The 21,036-nt window shown below is 40.4% G+C and overlaps 1 protein-coding gene across 1 annotated transcript in view; it reads right to left on the reverse strand.

Annotated features, from left to right (window-relative positions):
* Nucleotides 1-21,036, reverse strand: part of LOC146557216 (tomoregulin-2-like) — a 135,004-nt gene that overhangs the window by 81,211 nt on the left and 32,757 nt on the right. Inside the window, exon 3 of the mRNA XM_085248842.1 lies at nt 1,443-1,572. Coding sequence (XP_085104968.1) covers nt 1,443-1,572 — 130 coding nt within the window. The remainder of the gene's footprint in view (nt 1-1,442; nt 1,573-21,036) is intronic.

The raw sequence follows: 21,036 nt of genomic DNA on the forward strand, positions 1-21,036 counted from the left end.
GAAACCACTGGCCCAGGGCGTTAAATAGCTGATTATTGCAGGAGAATGATTTTTCACTGCTTCCATTGAGAGAGTTAATATGGCATTTTTAGACCTTGCATGTGCGCAGGTCTATAATTCACGTTCATTCAGTGGACTGGTATCCTCACAAATAGCAGTGCACGCTCTAAGCACCAATACTGGTCTCCACATCATGGCTAATGAAGTGCCTGACCTTTTCCAAATGAAGACACCCACTCAGCAGCTTAAACACCAAACGATAATCCCAGTTATGTCTGATAATTATGCCAAGCACTTTTACTTTTCAGTCAGTGGAAGGGAATACACTGGACATGATGTATATAACATGATGCCAAAGCTGAAAGAGGAGCGTTTTTAATGCAGCATTTATGCGTCGGAAACTAGCCCTCGATGACCAGAATCATTCAAATGAATAGCTATTTCTATCTATTCGCTGTCAGTCAACATGACTGTTAGTCCGGCCATTCTCCTTTGAGCTCCTCCGAGCTCAGACACACGGCTGCTTCTGAGGATAGAGACGTCACTCAAATCTCACGTTTAATGTGGATTCTCTGTAACGTCAGCATGCTAACGTGTTCACAATGACAACTTGCTGAGGCAGATACTTTTTATCACAGTATGGCTAACAAGCAGTGTAGCTATACAGCACAGTGAGGTTGATGTGAATAGGTTTAGTACTGTTACAGTCCCTCAACGTAGTATTAAATGATTCTCTTAAAGCTACAGAAAGTACTCCTAATAACATTTAACAGAAAAAAAAGTGTTAAAAAAAGGAAACGGCCATCAAGATGATGTGTGATTCAGTGATTTCATTTTCTGCTTTGTTGAGCATGCCTCGTAGCAACAGCATTACAGTAACTACCTATGACAATTTGGCCAATGCATTCTATGGCTTTTGACATTTATTTAAACATTACGTAACGAAAGGTCAAAGCTGTCGAGATTTCTTTTGCTTCTTGTTAAACACACCTAATTTTTAATAAACTGTAATTTAAAAAAGGCCTTGTGGCCAAATGCTGTGTTCATTTTCTTGAGAGATGGTGCCGTGCTTGTGATGAAATCATTTTTTTGCGCTTCTCACATTTTCATTACGCAGTTTTTGTAACTCCTTTGAAATAAAAGATCCGCTGGTAATTACTGCATCCCAGCTACTGGATGCAGATTAAAATATTGATGAGAGTAATAAGGAAACATGAAATCTATGCTGCTGCATATAAAACGTTAAAATTCATGTGGAATTGCATTTTCAGCTTTATATTTGCTGTTGCTGAATCTCATATGCATGCTTACAGATAGCCGTGTAACCTCTTGAATATTTTAAATCCAAACACGGCTGCTTGCGCATGTGTTCAGTGTGCTGGTATCAGAACTCCTCTGTTGTGTGTGTTTGTGTGTAGGCACCATAAGGTAAATGTACATACCAGCAGGACAGTCGCCTTCTGACACAATAAGCACTTCAGACTGCTGCTTGCAGGCATCCCTGCGCAGGAAGCACTCGTTCTGGTAGTTCTTATTGTTGGAGCCACACACAGGCACATAGTCATTGTTGCACTGCAGAGAGGAGAGAAGAAAACAGGTAAGAAAAGGAGCATGTAAAAGAGACAAGGTTAAACTAAAGTGATATAGTGAGTCTGTGTCCTCAAGTAAACACTTGAGCCTTCAGAATTCTGCAGGGAAGCCACTGCCTTCAATTTCCAATTTGAATACGCTTCAATCTCAGCACTGAAAAGAATGACATGTATGGAAACGCCACCAAATACATAACCCGCTTGGCAGAGCAATAAAATACCAGAACTTTAAAGCAACAGCTGATGCCTACATCGCTCACATTGCACATTTATGGAGCGACCAACAGCACTGAGCAGACCACTGCTGAACAGCACAAACAGGAAAAAAGATCTGCTTTTAAATCCAATACTTCAAAAAGCCTGATGATCAAGTTGGAATACTTTTCTTTAATTCCAGCGTTCTCCTTTGTTAAACTCACTAAGTTCTTCAGTATTTCGGTTAAGGGGTTTTGGCGCACCTATATACTGAAAGCTTCTTCTACAAGGACAAACCATAGCAGGTTCATTGTTAGCTAAGAAATGAAATTGAGATTTCCATGAAAACAGTGCAAATCTCCACTTTGTTCTTACCCAACGTGGTACAGTCAGATAATATTATAAGAATCTTCTGCTTCCTGTTCGAAATTATAAGCAGATTACAAATTGGCCACACCAGCTTGAGAAACTAGCCATTGTTACCAATGTCAAGTTAAAGAGACAGTGGAGTACGCTCTGACGTATGTAAGGATACATGAATAAAAATGAATGGTTATCCAGGTTGTTGAAAGAAGCTGGCGTATTTAAAAGAGTGTGACTCAATTGGAAAAAAACAGCATTCATTGTTATTACTTGAAGAAAGTGAAAAAATTGAGAAAATGTCAAACAGCACAGAACTAGTGCCCTCAAGAGTTTAAGTAACAGAAACATCTTGACATCCCCTGCTCCTCAACACTGGTTTTCTGTCCACATCTGCTTAAGCCGAGTAGCAAAGTGCAGCGTCAGATGCACGTAAGATAAACTCAAGTGAGATGGGTGGAAGGAAGAAAAAACCCTGCCCAGAAGAACTCAGCAGGAGTGAATTCATAGTATGTACAGCATGTTAACCAGCTAAACTGCTTAGGATAGAGTGTATTCACAAAGCTAAAAAAAACTCATTTTCAGTGTAACATTTCTATACTCCTTCACCATTGCTAGAATTACGATTAAGCACCAGAAACCTAACCATGCAGTACCCTTTTTAAGGGAAATTAACCCCAATTAACCTTAAATATATCTGCCTCACATTAGCGAGATCATACGGTGTTTGAAGTTCTTTAAGACTGCCTGATGAAGATATACCAGTGCTGATTCTAACCGTGATACCTGAAAAAATTAAAGCTGGCACATTATAGCGGATTATAGGATATTACAGTACAAGCACCAGTCTAGTCACAGCTACAGTCACATGTTCCAGTTTACTGTGACTCACTTCCCTTTCATTAACTACTAAACTGCTCTCACTTCACGGGTGACTAAAGAAAGGTAACGTCATTCACTTTCCTGTTGCCGTGGTGACTTCATTCGCTCACTTTGAGACAACACAAACCCCAAAGTCAGCTGAGATCCTCACACTCATGCTTTTTTATATAAAAGTTAATATGCTGCACAGTCCTTAATGTCCTTTTTATACTTTTTACTCTGATTTGAATGAGCCATCTGTGGCTGCCACCAACACCACCTTGCACCTACCCCATTCACACCCCTGCATTAAACCTCAAGATTAACAAAACATGGTAACAAATAAGGCTAAGAATGACTTTGTCTCGTTGACTAGCTTTTGTATTATTAGGTATTCTTTCTGCCATGATCATCGTCTATTGAAAATCTGAAACTGCCCTTGAATCAAAGCATATTATGCTTTGTTCACACTTTGTCCAACAGGAAAAAATGCAAATGGTAATTTACCAGCGTAGAAAAGGAGTAGGTGAGCTAAAATCTTATCACACATCGCACATCTGGCAGATTGTCATTCTACAAACTAATTCAAAAATCGGTCAAACTTCAGTCCAGCGTAGGTGTTAAAAAACAAGAAGCGAAAAGAAAGAATAGCTTGGCACGTCCTCCTCTGAATTGTGTTTAATTATGAGCGGATGCGCACATCAAATCAGTACAAGTCTAAAAACAACTAGCACCATGGATTTTGTTAATAGATTATATTCACACTGCAGACTTCTGAAAAGCTGCACACCTCTTGTTGCTCCACTGGAGCAGTAGGAGGTTAAGTGACTTGCTCAAGGGCACTCAGCAAAATAGCTACTATGGTACATGAGAACATTACTCATTCATTTTCCTCACATGGTTTGTTGGCTATGGAGTAAGTCAAGATTTTTCAGATGACTGATGGCACTGGAGGGTCGAGTCTTAGTTTTCATTTTTTTGGCTGTAGAGGAGAGATATGCATTTGATTTGAAATCGATTCACTGCTGCCGCACTGTAGGAATAACAAACGTGATTATTCAATTGAAAAATATTACCCACTATTCCCTGGGAAGAAGGAACAGCTATCAGAAGGTCCAGAGAAATTGTTGCTCGGTAGTCACAGCCCGTAACCTGATTAAATATAAAAGTGCTGAAAAATGGGGAACGTGTGAAAATGTGTTCCTGCTGGGTGTGACATCGCAAGGACAAGAGGCTCACTGGATATTCCCCACAGGGATGAAGCTAAGGAGCTCACGGCTCTTTGTCTCCACTTCTTTTTTTTTACTCTAAGTCTCTAATGGATTGCTCTGAAATCTGTTTTCTCATAGCTAAATCATCTCTGTGCCCTCACGGATCGCTGCATGGTTTTCACAAATGGACATATTGTAGACGCAGACAGGCATTAACAACATATTCAAGTACGTCTGTGTTTATGGTCACATGTCAAGCCAACTTTGTAAAAGCTTAGTGTTGGAGAAAAATAATATTTTTATCCTCTTCCTTCCTTCCAGTAAAAAAAACCCATTTAGTCTAATATTGGTTGAAGCAAGACACTTGAAGCTCTGACTTTTTCACTCGTTCCTCTTCACACCTGTCCATTAGCACAATATTTTTCCGCTGCTAGTTACAGTGGTTCGCTTTAGCAGGTGGTTAACAAAAAAGGGGTCAACAGCAAGATGTCGTGGTGTGCTAAGCTGCCAGCTTTTGACACTTGTTATATGCTCCATTGCATATTCTAATTTTTAGAAGGAGTAGGTCTTCGAGATCTGGAAAACAGCAAACCGCAGGCGAGAAAAAGCCATATTTTTCCACTTTTCCATATCAGGGTTATGGCGGTGCCTGTCCCAGTTGTTACAGGGCAGGAGACAGGGTCCACCCTGGATAGGTCAACAAGCCATCGCAGGGCTAACACATGGAGACCGACAACTATTTACAGCCAATTTAACTAACTTGCATGTTTTTGGACTGCAGGAGGAAGCCAGACACTCTGGGACAACATGCAAACTACATATTGAATTGCTCGGCCTGGATACAAATCTAGCTAGTGCTACTGCTGACTAGCTATGTTAGCTAGGTGCATCCCTAGATTGGGGCAACTGTGGCTCAAGGAGCAGAGTACTCTACTAGTTGGAAGTTTGGTGGTTTCTTTCAGCCCACATACTGAAGTGAAAGAAAACCCCAAATTCCTGCTGATGCAACTATTGTGTGAGTGTGGCAGAATAAGAGAATAGTATAAATGTATATTTGTGAATGGGTGAATGTGACTAGCATTTAAAATGTCTCTGAATGTTCAGTTAGAGGAGAAAAGTGTCATATAAGTACCACATCATTTACAATGTGTGCATCATCTGAGTGCATACTTCTTGGATAGTCTTTCAGTACAATAAATTATGTGTCATTATACATCAGATCATTACATTGGAAATGATTCAAAACAACACAAATATAAATAAAAAGGCCCTGCTAGCAGGTTAAGCATCAAAGACTGATCGAAAACAGGCATTCCTTTAGAAAACTATAACTCTGAACCTTATAGTGTTTTTTAAATCAGTTGTCATGATCAATGAAATTATTTTTGTATGAGGTTACATGATGTTTAGTTCTCCTGTAAAGTTGAGATACTTGTGAGTTAACACAAGCATCTCACTTCTGAAGCCAGCCTCAAGTGGCCATTTCTGGAAATGCGACTGGATTAATTTTCCTCTTTATTGCTTAGTACAGCATCAGTAGAACGAGGTCTGAACATTGTCAGAACTTGTGCTTTATTATATTTAGCGCACAACAGGACACTCTTCATGTCGCCTGTGTACTCAACTAGAGAGAAACTCCCATTAGCTTAGGTAAGGGGCGGTGATTATGCTCACTGGGAATTCCCCAGACAATTGCCTCCATGGATTTTATGCAGACTTTGTACTAAGAAACTGGCACAAGAGTAGAGTAAAGTAGAGTGTGAGATCTGATTTAGCTGATTCTCTCTACCTTGCAGTGTTTGGAGCTTTAACTTAACTTAGCATTTTTTTTTTTTTTTTTTTTTAATAAATAGGACAGGGGGAATGAATGAGAGAGAGAGGGGGAGAGAAAGAAAGAAAACCCAAGGGGAGAAGAGACGGTGAGAAGGGGGGGGAAGAGAGACAAAAAAAAAAACCTCCTGGGTCACCTGTATGGAGAAAAAAACAAACAAACAAACAAACAAACAAACAGAGGAGACAGCAAACAACAAAGAGCAACATAATAATAGAGAAAACAAAGCACCATCACAATAAACTAGCTAGTCATAGATATCAGTATTTACTAAGTAATAAACGATATTGTGCAGCACGCAAGATAGACAGCGCACAGTGTGCTTTGGGGCAGCAGCCAAGAAAGCTTTAGTCCGCGTCTGTGAATACCCATGTGTGCATACCTGTGTGGATCAGCATGCTTGCATTCCAAAGGTTTCTCCATGTAATGATCTGCTAGGGAGTGTGGGGGGGCCACAGCCCCGTCCTCCAGGGTGTGAAGCGGGTATGGAGGAGATCAAAACTCCAGACATCCAGAGGCCCCCAGAACACAAGAGACCATGGAAGACCAACAGAGGGGCAGCCGCGCCACTGTTCCAGTAAGAGCTGAGGAGAGTCCCAGATGAGGGCTCACTCAGCAGCCGCGGAGCAGAAGCCAGGGGGGGTTGCAGTGACGCGCCCGTGAGCTCCGCCGGCCCCCAGCTGCGCCTGAGTGACCGAGCCCTAGGCCGAGAGGCCGGGGGCACCCCACCTCCAAAGGGGCCCGAGCGAGCCCCAGGCCCCAGGCCCCGACAAGCGGCCGCCAAGGAGTGAGCCGGTGTGTACCCGGACGCCCACCCCCAGACACAAAGAACCACCAACACACCAACACCTGAGGGAGTCCGCCACCGGCAGGGGAAGTGGTGGTGGGTGGAGATAGGCCTCCAAACCTTGGAGGGCCTGAGGTGTCCCCAGAGAGGTGGCGTCTGATACCCAACCTGACATATAGACACAGACATACAGGCACACACAGACACAAACATCCATTCCCACCCTCATGCTCTCATATGCACTCACTCCACACTCAACCAACGTGGAGACAGACATAAAGAGACGCTGTACACACAATCAACTTAGCTTAGCATTTTTGACGCCCTTCAGCTTCATCTGACCCACCCGGGCAAATATTAACCAATCAAACCTGCATTCTAGTAGCTACAGGCTAAGATGATGTTCACACTTAATCAGGCATGTGAGTTGGTTGAAAATGGCTGCCAAAGTGAATTGATTTTGAAATACCATAATCGACTCTTAAAACAGTATGAACCAGAAAAAGTGACCTTGTTCAAAAGCTTTTAGACTTTAGACTAACAACATTAGTGGCCTCTGTACTGAAAACATGCTAAAGATGAGCAGAGAGAGCACCCAGGAGAGAAACTTGGCTGCCCCACGCTTTACCACATGTATGAGTTTAGCTGTTTGGGGACAAAGCAGAAAGGATTCAGCGAGTCTGTTATTTAGGGGGCTTAATTGTGAAAGGCCTGAAAGGACCAGAAAAACAGCACGAGGGCATAAACTGCATTTCAGATTAAGCTAACTAAGTGTGAAGGACAATTGATACACACATACCCATCTGATACCCACAAGGAAAAGAGCAAAAAATAACCATCCATTCAGGAAACCAGAAGGATGATAATGATCAAGTGTGAACACTTTTTAACAAGCTGGGGGAAAGAAGATGGCAGAAAGCACACAAAACACAGTAAAAGGGGGGAGTATAGTAGGGAAAGTGAAGCTGCACACTGGCTTCTGATCAAAGGGATTGGAATGCAGGAAGGAAAGAGGCTGTAGAAAAGACGATAGGCAAAAAAGATGGGTGAAATTGGGCTAACGGGGAGAAAGAGTCAGTGGAAATGGATGAGGCTGAGACAGGAGGAGACTGAGGGGTAATGAAAGAAAAGTAAAAATACAGAAATGAGATGCAGACGGCCAGAAAGGGAGAGGCAAAGACAGGGCTCTGGCTCAACAAACTTGGCACGATAAAAAAGAACCACAGCGCCTGAAGAAACCGAGGCATACACGGAAAAAAGGGAACATCATGAAATAAAAAAGAAAGAGGAGAAGAAATGGGGACACAGACTGAGAGAAGGAGAAGGATAAAAAAATCCCCTCAAAGGCGACCGAGAGAGAATGAAAAAAATGGCAAGCCCACAAAGGCGCTTGGAATAGCTTACTGCAGGGCCTGCGCTGCTTTTGCCATCCACTATCACTCCCCTCTGCCTAACCCCCCCACCACCAGCAGCACCACTCTCACACTCTCTCCCATCTGGCTTGGGTTGTCCTTAACCTGGGGACTCTCACTTCATGCCAGGCGTGATGCAACCGAAGGGAAAGCTGCCCGGCAGAACCCTGCGGGCGTCTTTTAAGAGTGCCTTCTTTCCCGTGAAAACTCCCTCAACCCATCTCTTGATCTTCTTCAGTATTTGGCTCTCACCCCCGTGGAAAGGAGAGAAGTGATGAGAGGATGGGGCGAGGATTTAAAACCTCACTCTCTCTAAGAGGAGATGCAAGACGGAGGCTGCAGCTGTGTGCAAATTAAAAGTCTCACCCAAAAAAATACTCAAGTGTTGGCTTAGAGGAGCGTGTTATTGGTCCCTTACAGCATGTTGGATCGGATCTCTTGTGTTTTAGGTGAGGCGGACCATATGTAAGACAGCCAGGGAGCAGAAATAGATTGCCAAACATAAAGTAAGACATTCGGGAAAAGATGTGAAACGTTCGACTTCTTCATCTTGGTTGAATCTTTCAACTTTTCCTCAGCTATTCTTGTTGGAAAAAAGAAATGTTGACGCTCATCTGCCAACTTCTTTTTATTCTTCTGGGACTTCTCTTGAAGTGACAGCGAGGCAGGGAGTGAGCTAAGGTTACTGGTTTCAAACTTTTTCCTGACTCGTATTTCTCCACACGGCACTTCTTTAAGCAGCGCATGACCGCATCGGAGACAAAGGCATCCTTGTTGTAGCCCTTGTCAGAGCCCTGCAGCTTTGATCCTTTAATGTGTTGATAACAAGCAGCGTGTGACGTTAGCAGTCTGCAAATATAAGCTGTCAGCTGTTGCACTTAACTCTATGCCAGGCAAGATTACTGTCAGCGGAATGGAAATGAAAAAAACCAAAAACAACCAAAAAAACAAGACAAAGGTGTCAGAAAAGTCTGCGATGTGCGCTTGAAAAACAGCACCATTGAAGGGAAGATTGTGGAGGAGGAAAAACGATGCGATTATGTTAATGAGATTGGGTGAACGAGACAGAAGGTGAGAAAATTTGATCCTCTGCAATTCTCTGCAGACAGAGAAGTGGGGGCCAGTGGCCAGAGCCATATGGCGCAGCCTTATGTGCCCGCTGGCTCAAGTTTTGCAGAAGTCGCAGACGCTGCCCCACGGCTCCACTTTGACAAAACCCGGACAGTTGTGTGGCGTCTTGACAGAAAATACCACGACAGAAGAGGTGCTAATGGTTCTGTTTACGTGTGTGAGAGAATATGGGATGGGAACGGCTTATTGACAGGAAAGGTGGAAGACAACCACACGGGTGAACTTAAATGCATTTGATGATACGTATAGCTCTTCAGAGTTACATTTGCAGCATGTGATCCAGCATGTATGCATACATGTAGACCAGTCTCTAATCTTCCACTTCATATCATTTGCACCCGTTCTGCATTTTGTCACAGTAAATCTAATTTCCACAAACCTCCTGCAGGGGTTGCTGTGGTTCTGCCTAGCCTTAGCCCTCCTCATTTGAGTTTGAAATGCTAAGCTTTGGGACTGCAGCCAGGACCTGTTGTCTCCCTACCTGCCTGGGATCCTGCACAGACACACATACACAGGCAAAGCAACCAATGCATCCACTATCGGAGCACTTTGTACTAAAAAAAAAAAAAAGCATCTGCTCCTTACCAGGTCACAACACACAACCTAGCAAAACAAGCAGAACCATCATCATTCATCCTGTGCCTCGATAACAGCTCCCAGTGTTCACTTCACCATACATCCGACATAACTGCTGGCTGACAGGGGTGGAAAAAAGACAGGTGGTGGTGGGAGGAGGAGGGGGTGAGAGGAGCAGGCACAATACGGAGTTAAAAAGCAGGAAGTGAATGTGGAGAAGAGAATGGAGGAAGAAAGGAAGGACAAATAGTGTAAGAGATGTGGATGATAGGGCGATAGCAATGATTGCAATTAAAGAACGAGGAGGACAGTGTGCGGGAGTGGCGAGGGATACGCATAAGTGAAACCACACGAGAGCAAACCACGCGAGTGGGAGACAAAGGAGAGGAGAGATACAAAGTGAAGGCGGGTGCACGCATCAGTGCGTGACTATGTAGCAGAGGGAAGGAGCGTGCCAATTTGAGGGGTAGAGCTCTGCAAAACGCAACAAGAACAAACATGACAGGATATCAGCATCAATAAGTGAGAAAACAAATGACACATCCATCCGTCCAGCAGAGCCCCCCCTCCGCCTGAACCCTGCTATCTCCGCATTCTGAAAAATGATCTTCATTACGGGCAAAAATTAGTCCCACATTGCAAATCTAACGAACTAACGCATTTGTCGGTCACACAGTTACATTCTGATGATTAGTGGAAGTCCAAGTTGAGGCAAAATGAAAGATTTTTCCCACTAATGCACTCATTTACATGTTGGAAATACACTTTTCTCTTGCTAGGCTGGAGCTTATCCTAGCTGTGATAAGGTGAAAGGTAAGGTACACCACGAGCAGAACACCGGTCCATCACAGGGCTATTATGTTCTCATTACACATACATACATACATACATACATACATACATACATACATACATATATACACACACACACACATATACACACACACACATATATATATGTATGTATATGAAAATTTAAGCAAGCAGACAAACCTCTAACAAGCCAAACTCTCACTTTTCTTTATTGGCTTTAAATGTGTTTCACAGTGAAGCTCCTTAGTACTGTGTGTAAACATTAAAACAAACTTAATAGACTGACATTTCTCTCTGATGATATTATGAAACACATAACCAGAAATGTACTAAAATATTACAGTCACGGGGAATCGTAGTGCAAGAGAGTAGAAAGCCCACACTGAAATGCAATATGAGAAAATTTCAGCAAAAAAACAGACATTTAAGCCCTTAAAGTTTCACAGTGTTTTGCTTGTTTTTTCCCTTTTTATGTGTTAAATTTATAAACCAGAGTTATTCTGCAAAATCTATGCACAGCAAGCACATTTGGTAAGCTTGGTGTGCACCTTTCCAGAGATGTAACTACACATTGGAGGGACACACACTGCAATAGCTTTAATAGATCTGCTTGGTAGCATGTAAACACAGTATATTGATTATCACAAGGATAATGGAATAGTCTGCAATTCTATCTTGCTTGCTAACACAATCCTCAGTATTCTGCCGGTGTGGACATAGACCATTTTTTTCTATTTTTTTTTCATAGCTCTGATAGTCCATGTGCAGACTCCATCATTTCTTACTCTGCATATCAGGAAAATTTGCTTTTTCACGATTTTCATAAGCTCCAAGTCCAATATGATCAGCAATGCAGACACACCAACACAAGTATAGGTTAAAAAATGTCACCTGTTACGGCATAAGGGCTGAAGAATTGGGAATAAAACTTTCCAGAACTGAATAAAGAAGTGTGTCAGTATCTGTAGAACACATGTAGAAGTTCATAACCTAATCTAAACACAATCAGCAAAAATATTGTGGGACTACTTCATTAAAAAAATGAATCAGATTTTATCTAATCAAAAGAAAGTAACTTAATTTAGTCGTCACGATTGCACCAGCAAACTCAGTTAGTCTAAATCATCTTCATTTGACTACCCCCAGCAGCAGGAAGGCTTCCCACCAGTATGAAAAAACACTCATTTATTTGGTGTAACAAATCCCAAATACACAACTTAAATATTTAAATACTAAATAATAGCATTTTATAGCTCCTCTGTGTCTCCAAATAGCCTGAAGATAAGGATAGTTTTGGAAATAAACATTCTTAGCAAAGACAGGAATATCAAACACCACCATCCCTCCTACATAGATGCAAACATTCAATCCATTATGGTAACATTTATCTGATTGGATGGTGAGGTGCAGGTGGCCTAGCAGGGCCTTCCACTCTAAGTGGAAGGTTCAATCCCCAGCTCCTTTTTTGCACATGCCAGTATGTCCTTAGGCAACACACTGAACCAAAATTGCTCCTTAAATGCATTCAAACATCTTCTGCAGCAGCCATAAGTATACCAGCATGACTGGTATCCTCATGTGGGAGGAGGGCAGCCCATTTACTCTGTGTCTTTGTTGATGTTTTCACATCTCTTTTAGTTTTTCATGTTGATTTCCCAACATAAATCGCTCCGAGTTAATTTGTACAAATGTTCTGCTCCAGGGTCAGTGGTATGTATGTCTGTGCCTCGAGGCAACCGTTGAGAATTCCATTTGCTGAAATAAAACTGAATGGATTTGAATGAGACCACTAAGTCATCTAACAAGTTTTCACTTTCTGATTCTTGTAGCAGGATACCAATGAAAGCCGGTCGGATTTAAGGACCTACCATCGACAACTTAATTCCTTTTGTGTAGGGATGGGAATTGGTAAGAATTTAGCGATTCGGATTCCATTATCAGTATCACTTATCACTTAGATTCCTTATTGTTTCTCATTCGTTCTGCTTTAAGAATCACCATCATCTCTAAACCGCGTATTAAAGATTCGTACAAATTGATCGCACCCTGTGTGATTAAATGTTTGCATATGTTGGAGGTATTTCCCCTCTTTGTTGTGATCAGTGTTGGGGTTGTTACTAAAAAACAAGTACATATTTCACATATTACACTGAATACTTTTCTTAAAAGTAATGCTATTAATCAAGTTATAGGCTCTCAGAATGCCCAATTCATGTTTTGTAGGCTTCAGTTGTTTAAATTTTGACAAATTTGCAGAAAAAAAGGATTGCAACATGGGTGTTGTCAGTGAGACTCCTTATGGGGCATGTATTCAAGACAAATATTTCTTTTTCAGCTATGAAGCAGTCACAGAGACTGATGGTAACCTAATGTGGATTAAGTCAGACCTCTTAGGTTGCCAGAGGACTTCAGTGCAAAAACTGCAGTTCATGGACTGGCCACTTGAGGCTGACTCCTTTTTTGTAAAATGGCTTTTTGTAAAATGGCTTTGATCTCTTTGAATACTTTCCATTTCATGACAACCATACAATGGATGATTTCAATGAAAAAAAAAAAACTACTTTGTGTGTTTTCTTGGAAATTTAAAGGGCATGCTGAAAGACAGATGTGCTGGTCTCTGAATATAGCACCTTACAGCCACTGGTGACACTGAGTCTTTGTTAAGTGAATGAAAATATATCTGTGTAGGCTCTCATTCATCTAGATCATGCTGGCCCTTAAGCACTTGAGCTGAAGGAAACTTGAAAAAAAAAAAGTCCTTTAACTCAAGGAGTTTTAATGAAAACACTGACTGGAGCAATAACAGTGTAGGAGATACAGTGCAATAGGGCATCTACAACAATTAAATAACATCCTTTTCCCTTAATATCACTATCATTATTCTTCTTATTATCATTAATATTATCATCATTAACATCATTATATCCTTTAAGCATCTAGAACTTTATATTTAGTCATCTAATCACCAGGAAAACCAAAGATATTGGATTTATCAAAACTGTCTCTATCCCGGCTGTTGTTTTGATATATTTCTCAATTACATTTTTGTTTATGCATTTTCTTTGCAGATATATAACTGCAAGTTTGCTACCTCAAAATTGGCAACACTTGCACAGAGCTGGCATTTTGCCACTGTACATAAAGACTCATGGCTAAACCACAGCCTCGTGTTAGAGGTTTGGGTGGAGTTCGACATACAGATGGAAACAAACTAAGACCTTACATCCACCTTGAATTCCATGACATCAGCATCTAAACTTAGATTTCAAACTTGAGTGCAGTTTCTCCAGTGGAAATTAAACATCAGAGACAGAAAGGACAGTAATTAAAGACAAAACATCATTGATACCTAGCAGTCAATATGTTGACCCAATGGAATAAGCTACCATGTCAACCAGCAGAGGCTCCCTGTTGGTAATCACCATTGATATACTCATGAGCTGCTATTTGCCTGCTTATTTACTCTTCATCAAAGGCCTATTATGAGCTACCAGCAGGCGTTCTACCAGTAAGCTCCTAAGCAGTAGGCCTTAAAAGATGTGAAGAAGCGTTTGTCTAAAATTTTTACTAATCAGGTTTTCTTGATGTTGGAAGTGAAAAGTTAAAATATCACAACTACAAATACAAATTTGAACATACTGAAACGTTAGTTTAAAAAATATTTTGTACGACACAACTATTTGAATATAAAATATTGAAATGGATAACTCATAATGACACATTCAAATAATGTAATAATAATTATTCAAAATAATCCATTCTATTTTGTGGCCTGATCAAGCATGACAGTGTGTCACTAAACAGATGCTCCTGTCATGATAATATTTGCATAGCCCTTATGACTTTGCAAGAGATTTAGAAAGCAGCTGTACTACTATCAACAGAGACCATTTCATAAGCTAATGATATGACTGGCTGTGTTGGGCAAATTTGCTGCCAGGCTAGCACAGCGAGAGATTGCTGTGTATGCACTAAACCTGGCAAACAGTATTCCCTGAGAAAGCCTTAGCTCCAATGGACTTACTGCTAGCTTACATTTAGACAGATGCGCCCACTCTCACTGTATCACATAAATGACTAATGCCTAACTATGACCATTCACTCACATGCTGAAACAGCTTGTAAATCCATGTAAAGTCCTTGCTGAATTAAAATCCCCACGTAAAGCATTCCAAGACGCTCTCAACAAAAATTGCATTTTATGACTCTCCTAAAAGCACATAAAAAAAAGAGAAGTGCCAGCTAATACTAAAACTAAAAGCAATCACCTGTTAACAACACCTCTTCACTGCTCTGTTACATAACACAAAGTCACACTCAAAGCTGGTGGGCACAGCAGGTTAATTCAGCCGTTCTCATCCAAAACCACTACACAAATGCAATTTAAAGAGCCAGTTCAGCCCCAAATCAAGATCACATCATTTTGCTATTTGCAATATATGCTATTTATTAGTCTAGATTATTTGCAGAGGCAGGCAAGGTAAAACAGGTTGGGGCCCCAGGTCAGCAGGGCACCACCAAAGGCTGAGAAAGTGTAAAGTAGAGCAGTGGGAATATGTCAAGTTTACGGTTACCATCAGCGTGGAAAGGCCCAAAGGAGCCCACCTGAGTCCACTGACTGCCATTGTAGCTAATAAATGAACTGGTACTTAGTCTTCTTTTGTAGACTATTCCAGCACTTGAAGCACTTTCTTACTACAAGCCTCCTTTGCCCATTCAAAGACAATTGGTTTTAACCAAACATTCAAACACTCACACGGATGCTTCGGGGGAAGTTTGGGGTTTGGTATCTCTTGACTGTGGATACCAAAACGAAAAGACTAAAGGATCAAACCACGAACCTTCAACTGAACTGAAAACAAGTGAAAAAGCAACCAATGGCCAAAGAAACATTTTGAAAGAACTTGAGAAAGGTTGGAAAATTATTGCTCATGACCACTTTCAAAAACCCACAATAAAGTCTGACTCCTTGGAAGAAAAATATTAACAATACTAAGAAATGACTCGAGACGTTTGCACAATTCTGTAGGTTTGACCTGCTTTAAATGATGAGAAATTCCATGTGATTTAAATTTAAGTTGATTTGAAGTTTTTATGGACAATTTAACAGTGGAAAACAATTACAAATGCACAACAGCAACAGAGAGGAAAGCCACAGCCTACACGATACTGTGAGCACTATACCAAGGCAAACTTAACTTTTACTCACATGCTCACATCTCAAGAGAACAACAGTGCATGTGGGCCCACTCACTATCCTCCTAAATACAGAGTCAGTGGTTCAGAACTGCTGAGAAGGGATTTCATTTGTTGGAAGGACACTCTTGGGAACCTTTCTGTGCAGGCATCTCAGGCATTACCCCAACATAAAACAGGGGTATGAAATGCTTTGCTACACTTCCCTCCCTTCATCAGCATCTGTGGCATATAGAATGAATTTCAATGACAACTTTGACATTTTCCTGGGGAGCAGAAAACTGTTTCAAGGGCATGGAGTCCACTGATCCTAGCTGGGAGTCGAGGTGCTGCACAACAATTTATTACATGGCCTTCAGACACTTCTTTTGAAATGTCTGAGTGTATCTGAAGCTGTCTGACGAGCGACACATAGACATATGGATCTGAGAGCAAATCTGACACTGTTTGTGCATCGCTGAAGTACACCTAAAGAAGTAGACAAAGACATGTGAACTCTACCAGAGTCTCGGAGATTGTAAAAGCCTGTGTTAAGAAGGCTGTTTGATTTTCAGAGCCACTCACATTTTCTAGTTTCCTTCACAGCCTCTCAAACTTGCATGATAAGACTCAACGGCTATTGTGTTTACCCTAAAATGAAAGTGTGTAAATCTGGGATGTGGCAGTCATTCAGAGGTCTAAAACCAGTTCACATACTAAGTCTCGCCTCCTGGACCACCCATCTGCCCATGAGCGAGGAATTCGGTTTCAAAAAACACAGCAATCATATAACATAAATAACATAAACTGTGACTTTTACAAATCGGAGAAGATGAAGCTGAACTGAGTTATGGGGAAGGTCATGACAACTCTGGTCCAGTCGTGTTATTTTCTTCTAAAATGACCACAAATGTTCAACAAAGTATTTATCACTTTAACCCTGACGATGAATGTGCCTAACACTTTTTTGTTGGCCAATCCTAACCGAGCCCTAAGTAACATGCGATCAGATCAGAACACTGATTATTTTCACAGAGGAGGTTATGTGACTGTATGATTGGTTCGGCCTATCTTTTTGTATTTTTAACATTAAAATTGCTCATAAAAATGTAATTGCATGGAACTTTTTTAACCAGAGGCAAACTGTACTGTAAGAACTGTTTATTTTGCATCACATCAAAATAGATCCATGGTATGAAATCATTGTAAAGACCATTTTGATGGGGAAAATATTTATTTTTGCTTTAATAATGAGATCTCTGTTTTGCTTGTACGATTTCTGTGAGCCTACATGCCAAGCTGACTGTCAAGTATTTTGTTTTCATATGATGCTGTCAATCAATAAGTACATATTGGACATATTTAAGTAAGCTTCAGATAGTTTTTTTTTCTTTTAACTTGCTCTGGATTTTCTTTTGATTCATAAATGTACACCATGTATGGTGGGTGAGGTGCAACTTTTGTTTGTCGTGGTAAAGATTGGGACACCAAACTAAGTACTAATTACCCATTATGTGGAAATATGAGCAACAAAAAGTTTATAAACAGTAAAAATAGATTCAGTGGCTAACCTCACGCTACAAAAGCGCTTTAGGCAGACTGAAGGTTTTGAAGATAGTACAGTAAATATCTACCCCTCAAGGCTGCGCTATCTGGACAGTAACACATTACAACAGATGATGTAGGGACATCAAAAGAAAAATGAGTTGTGTACAAAAATGCTACATTAATGCCTAAAGCATATCCATTTGTTCCATCATTTTTAAAAGGTGGCAAAGGTCACCTGGAGTGATAACTGCATGGAAGTAAGAGGCTTGTATTAAGCCTAATCCATGTTTTGAGGATGGTTCTCTCTGTATTTTTAGGAGAAAGTAGAGATAGAACAAGCATACAGACACATGTGCAGTATATACAAAAAGAAAAAAAGAGTAGTAGTAGATGCTTAGCTGCATTAGAGAAGTTGTAAAAGACAGACAAGCAGTATACATTAGAAATGCAAAGATTTGTGTATTCGCCTTGTAGTTGGTAAGGGATGAGTCTTGAGGATAGAGAGTATGAGATTAGAGCAGAGTTGAAAGAGTTGAAAAAGAGTCTTTGAAAGAAAAGCTGGAGTTCATGGAATTAAGACCTCCTCAGTGTGAAAAGAATTTGCCTGTCAGAAATTTGGTTACATTTTCCCACACGAATTCTCAGAACCAAAAATACGAATGCTGTTTCAGATGTAACAAAAACACACATTTTGAACATTGTATATTATCTATGAGTTAACTGGATACACAAGTGGTGATCTGTGTCACCATAAGCCTCTATTATACACATCAAACGGTTTTATACTTCCTTACTGTTTTATAGAAACAGGAAGTAACTACAAACATTAAAAACAGGAGGAAATGGTGAAAACAATAAAACAGAATAGGACAACAAAACCAATTATACAAGGATGATGACAAAGTCAGACTGAGTATGTGAAAGGACTTTGATAGACTAGACTAGAATCGCCTGGTCTGGTCATTGAAGTTATCTTTATTCATTTAAAGAAACAGCTTGCTTCTCAGTTTGCTAAATTATGCTTCCTTGGATCCTTTCTCCTTGCATAACCAGGAAATTATTCCCGATCCACTGAGAATGAGAATCACTGAGAATGTTCCAATCCCTTAAATGCACCTTGTGAAGACAAGAAACATCTGTGGCAGTGGCTCAGGAGGTAGAACAGGTCATCTCCTGGTTGGATGTCAAAGTGTCCTTGGGCAAGATACTGAACCTCAAATTGCATTCGTCGGCATGTGAGTGTATGTGAGAGATAAAAGCTTCTAAGTGCAGTGTGAATGCGGCTTGTAGTGTAAAAGTGCACTGAGTGGTCGGTAAGACAAGAAATGTGCTATGTACATACTAGTCCATTTACCATTTACTAACAGAGAGAAGTGAAAGTGAGGAAAAACCGATGTGTCCTGCATCAGATGCACACTGAGGAGAGGATGCAAGGAAGTGATGATATACTGTATATGTTAGGATGATGAGAAGCACCCGCAGTGTTTAAAAATGTAATGAAGGAAACGGGTGGATATTATGTTCTCTCCTGCATTTTCTTTTCAGTGGTAAATGTGACATTGCTCTAAAGTGTGGCTAATTGCTGGCTTCACTTCTGTAGGATAAAAAAAATGTACAGACAGTCCCAGTCTGTGCAACAGCCCTGCAGAAAATAGCTCCACATGCTGAGTGAACAGCACTGCTGCAGGTAACTATTGATTTTTTATAGATGCTTTAATGCTTCCATTTCCTTTTGGCTGCTCTGGTACTTTTTTTAGAAGTTTTTCACAAACCACCCTGATGCCAGTTATGTCTCACCACAAAATTGCTGCTTTGGTTTGTTTTCCGATAAATATTCCCAGATATGTGCGGTTATCTTAAGACAGGCTACATGGGTGATAAAATCGAAATAAAAGTTGACATTAAACATGAGTAGTGTCTCTAGCTTTGCTAAACACTGAGTTTTGACTGGTCAGAATTAATATTTTAGTTTATCATGAATATCTATGTGTTCATATATGATAATATTGTAGTCCGATAATTTAAAAATCCTATTAACCCTACAACATAGAAACAACATCAAATTGACACATTTTCCTTAAAAAAACGGTAATTGGAATGTACCATTTAAGAAAATATTTGTTTATTTTGAATTTAATGGCAACAACACGTCTCAAAAAAGTTGGGTTGGGGCTACAAATGGGTGGAAAAGTGAGTGATGCTAAAAGGAAACAGGTGGAAGAACATTTTGCTATGCATAAAGTTCACTGGCAACATCATTGGGTATAAAAAAGAGCACCTTAAAGAGGCGGAGATTCACCAATCTACAAAACACTGTGCCCATCAACTTGAATTTCCAAGCACTTAGAATATCTCATCATCTACAGTCCTATGTGTCATTGAAAGATTTCAATAATCTATAGAGAAGTCTATTTGTGCAAGTGACAAGTTTGAAAAATTAATACTGGATACTAATGGTCATTTCCACATAGTTCACAGGTTAAAGCTCTATCATGCAAAGAAGAAACCATATGTGTTTTTTGTTTTGGAAAGGCCAGGAGGATAACATTTCAGACAAATCAAAATTCAAAATTATTTTTGGAAAACACCGACAACATGTCCTGTGGTTTAAAGAGGAATAAGACAATACCGGAGAAGATGCTGGGTGCTGAACTGGCTTGGCAGTCCAGACCTTTCACCAACTGAAAACATCTGAAAACTAAAAATATGACAAAAACCCAGGACTGTTCAGCAGCTAGAATCCTCTATAAGACAAGAATGGAAAAACTTTCCTCTCCCAAAAGTCCAGCAGCTCATCTCCTCAGATGTTTCTGGACTGTTGTTGAAAGTAGAGAGGATGCTACACAGTAGTAAAAAAACTTTTTTGAGCTACGTTGCTACCAACAAATTCAAAATGACTTTATTTCTTTCTTAAAATGAAACAGTTTAATCTTTGATGGGTTCTCTTGTGAATTAAATATGGGTTTATGAGATTTGCAAATCATTGCATTCTGTTTTTATTCATAGTGCTTTATCTTTTTTTTGGAACTGAGGTTGTAGTTTCTCAACTGATTTCCTTCAAGAATTTCAGAATTTCAACAACAGAACAAGCATGAGATTTTATTTAAACCGTCTGAAAAATAATGTGTCGTAATAATATGCTTCCTGGGAGGACAAATTTAATTACAACACAAAGACTGCCCTGACTGACATAATTAGTGTTCTGACATTTAACACATACTTCTTATAGATGTCAGTGAACCATTTGATATGCATGCTTGGGCACTCAGTTGGTCACTCTCTCTGTTATTTCTGTTTCTAACGGAGCTTTTTCTTCCTTATTTAATCATTATTAGCAGTTATTTGGAGTGCCTTCTCTAAAGATCTGATACATCCACAGTCCACCCACACAGGTGTTTTTTTGCTTCTTGTACCTGATTTAATCTATTCTGACAACTGTGTGGGTGACTCAGTTGACAACTTTCTGACTCACCTGCTCACGTTGTTGCACCTGATAGGCCGGAAGAATTTCACCTTTTTAAATGTTTATTATGTTATCCCCGGTCCT

The sequence above is a fragment of the Mchenga conophoros genome, linkage group LG16, assembly GCF_057382185.1.
Source record: "Mchenga conophoros isolate Kocher_MC1m ecotype Shallow Benthic linkage group LG16, M_conophoros_male_GT1.1, whole genome shotgun sequence".
NCBI classification, from domain to species: domain Eukaryota; kingdom Metazoa; phylum Chordata; class Actinopteri; order Cichliformes; family Cichlidae; genus Mchenga; species Mchenga conophoros.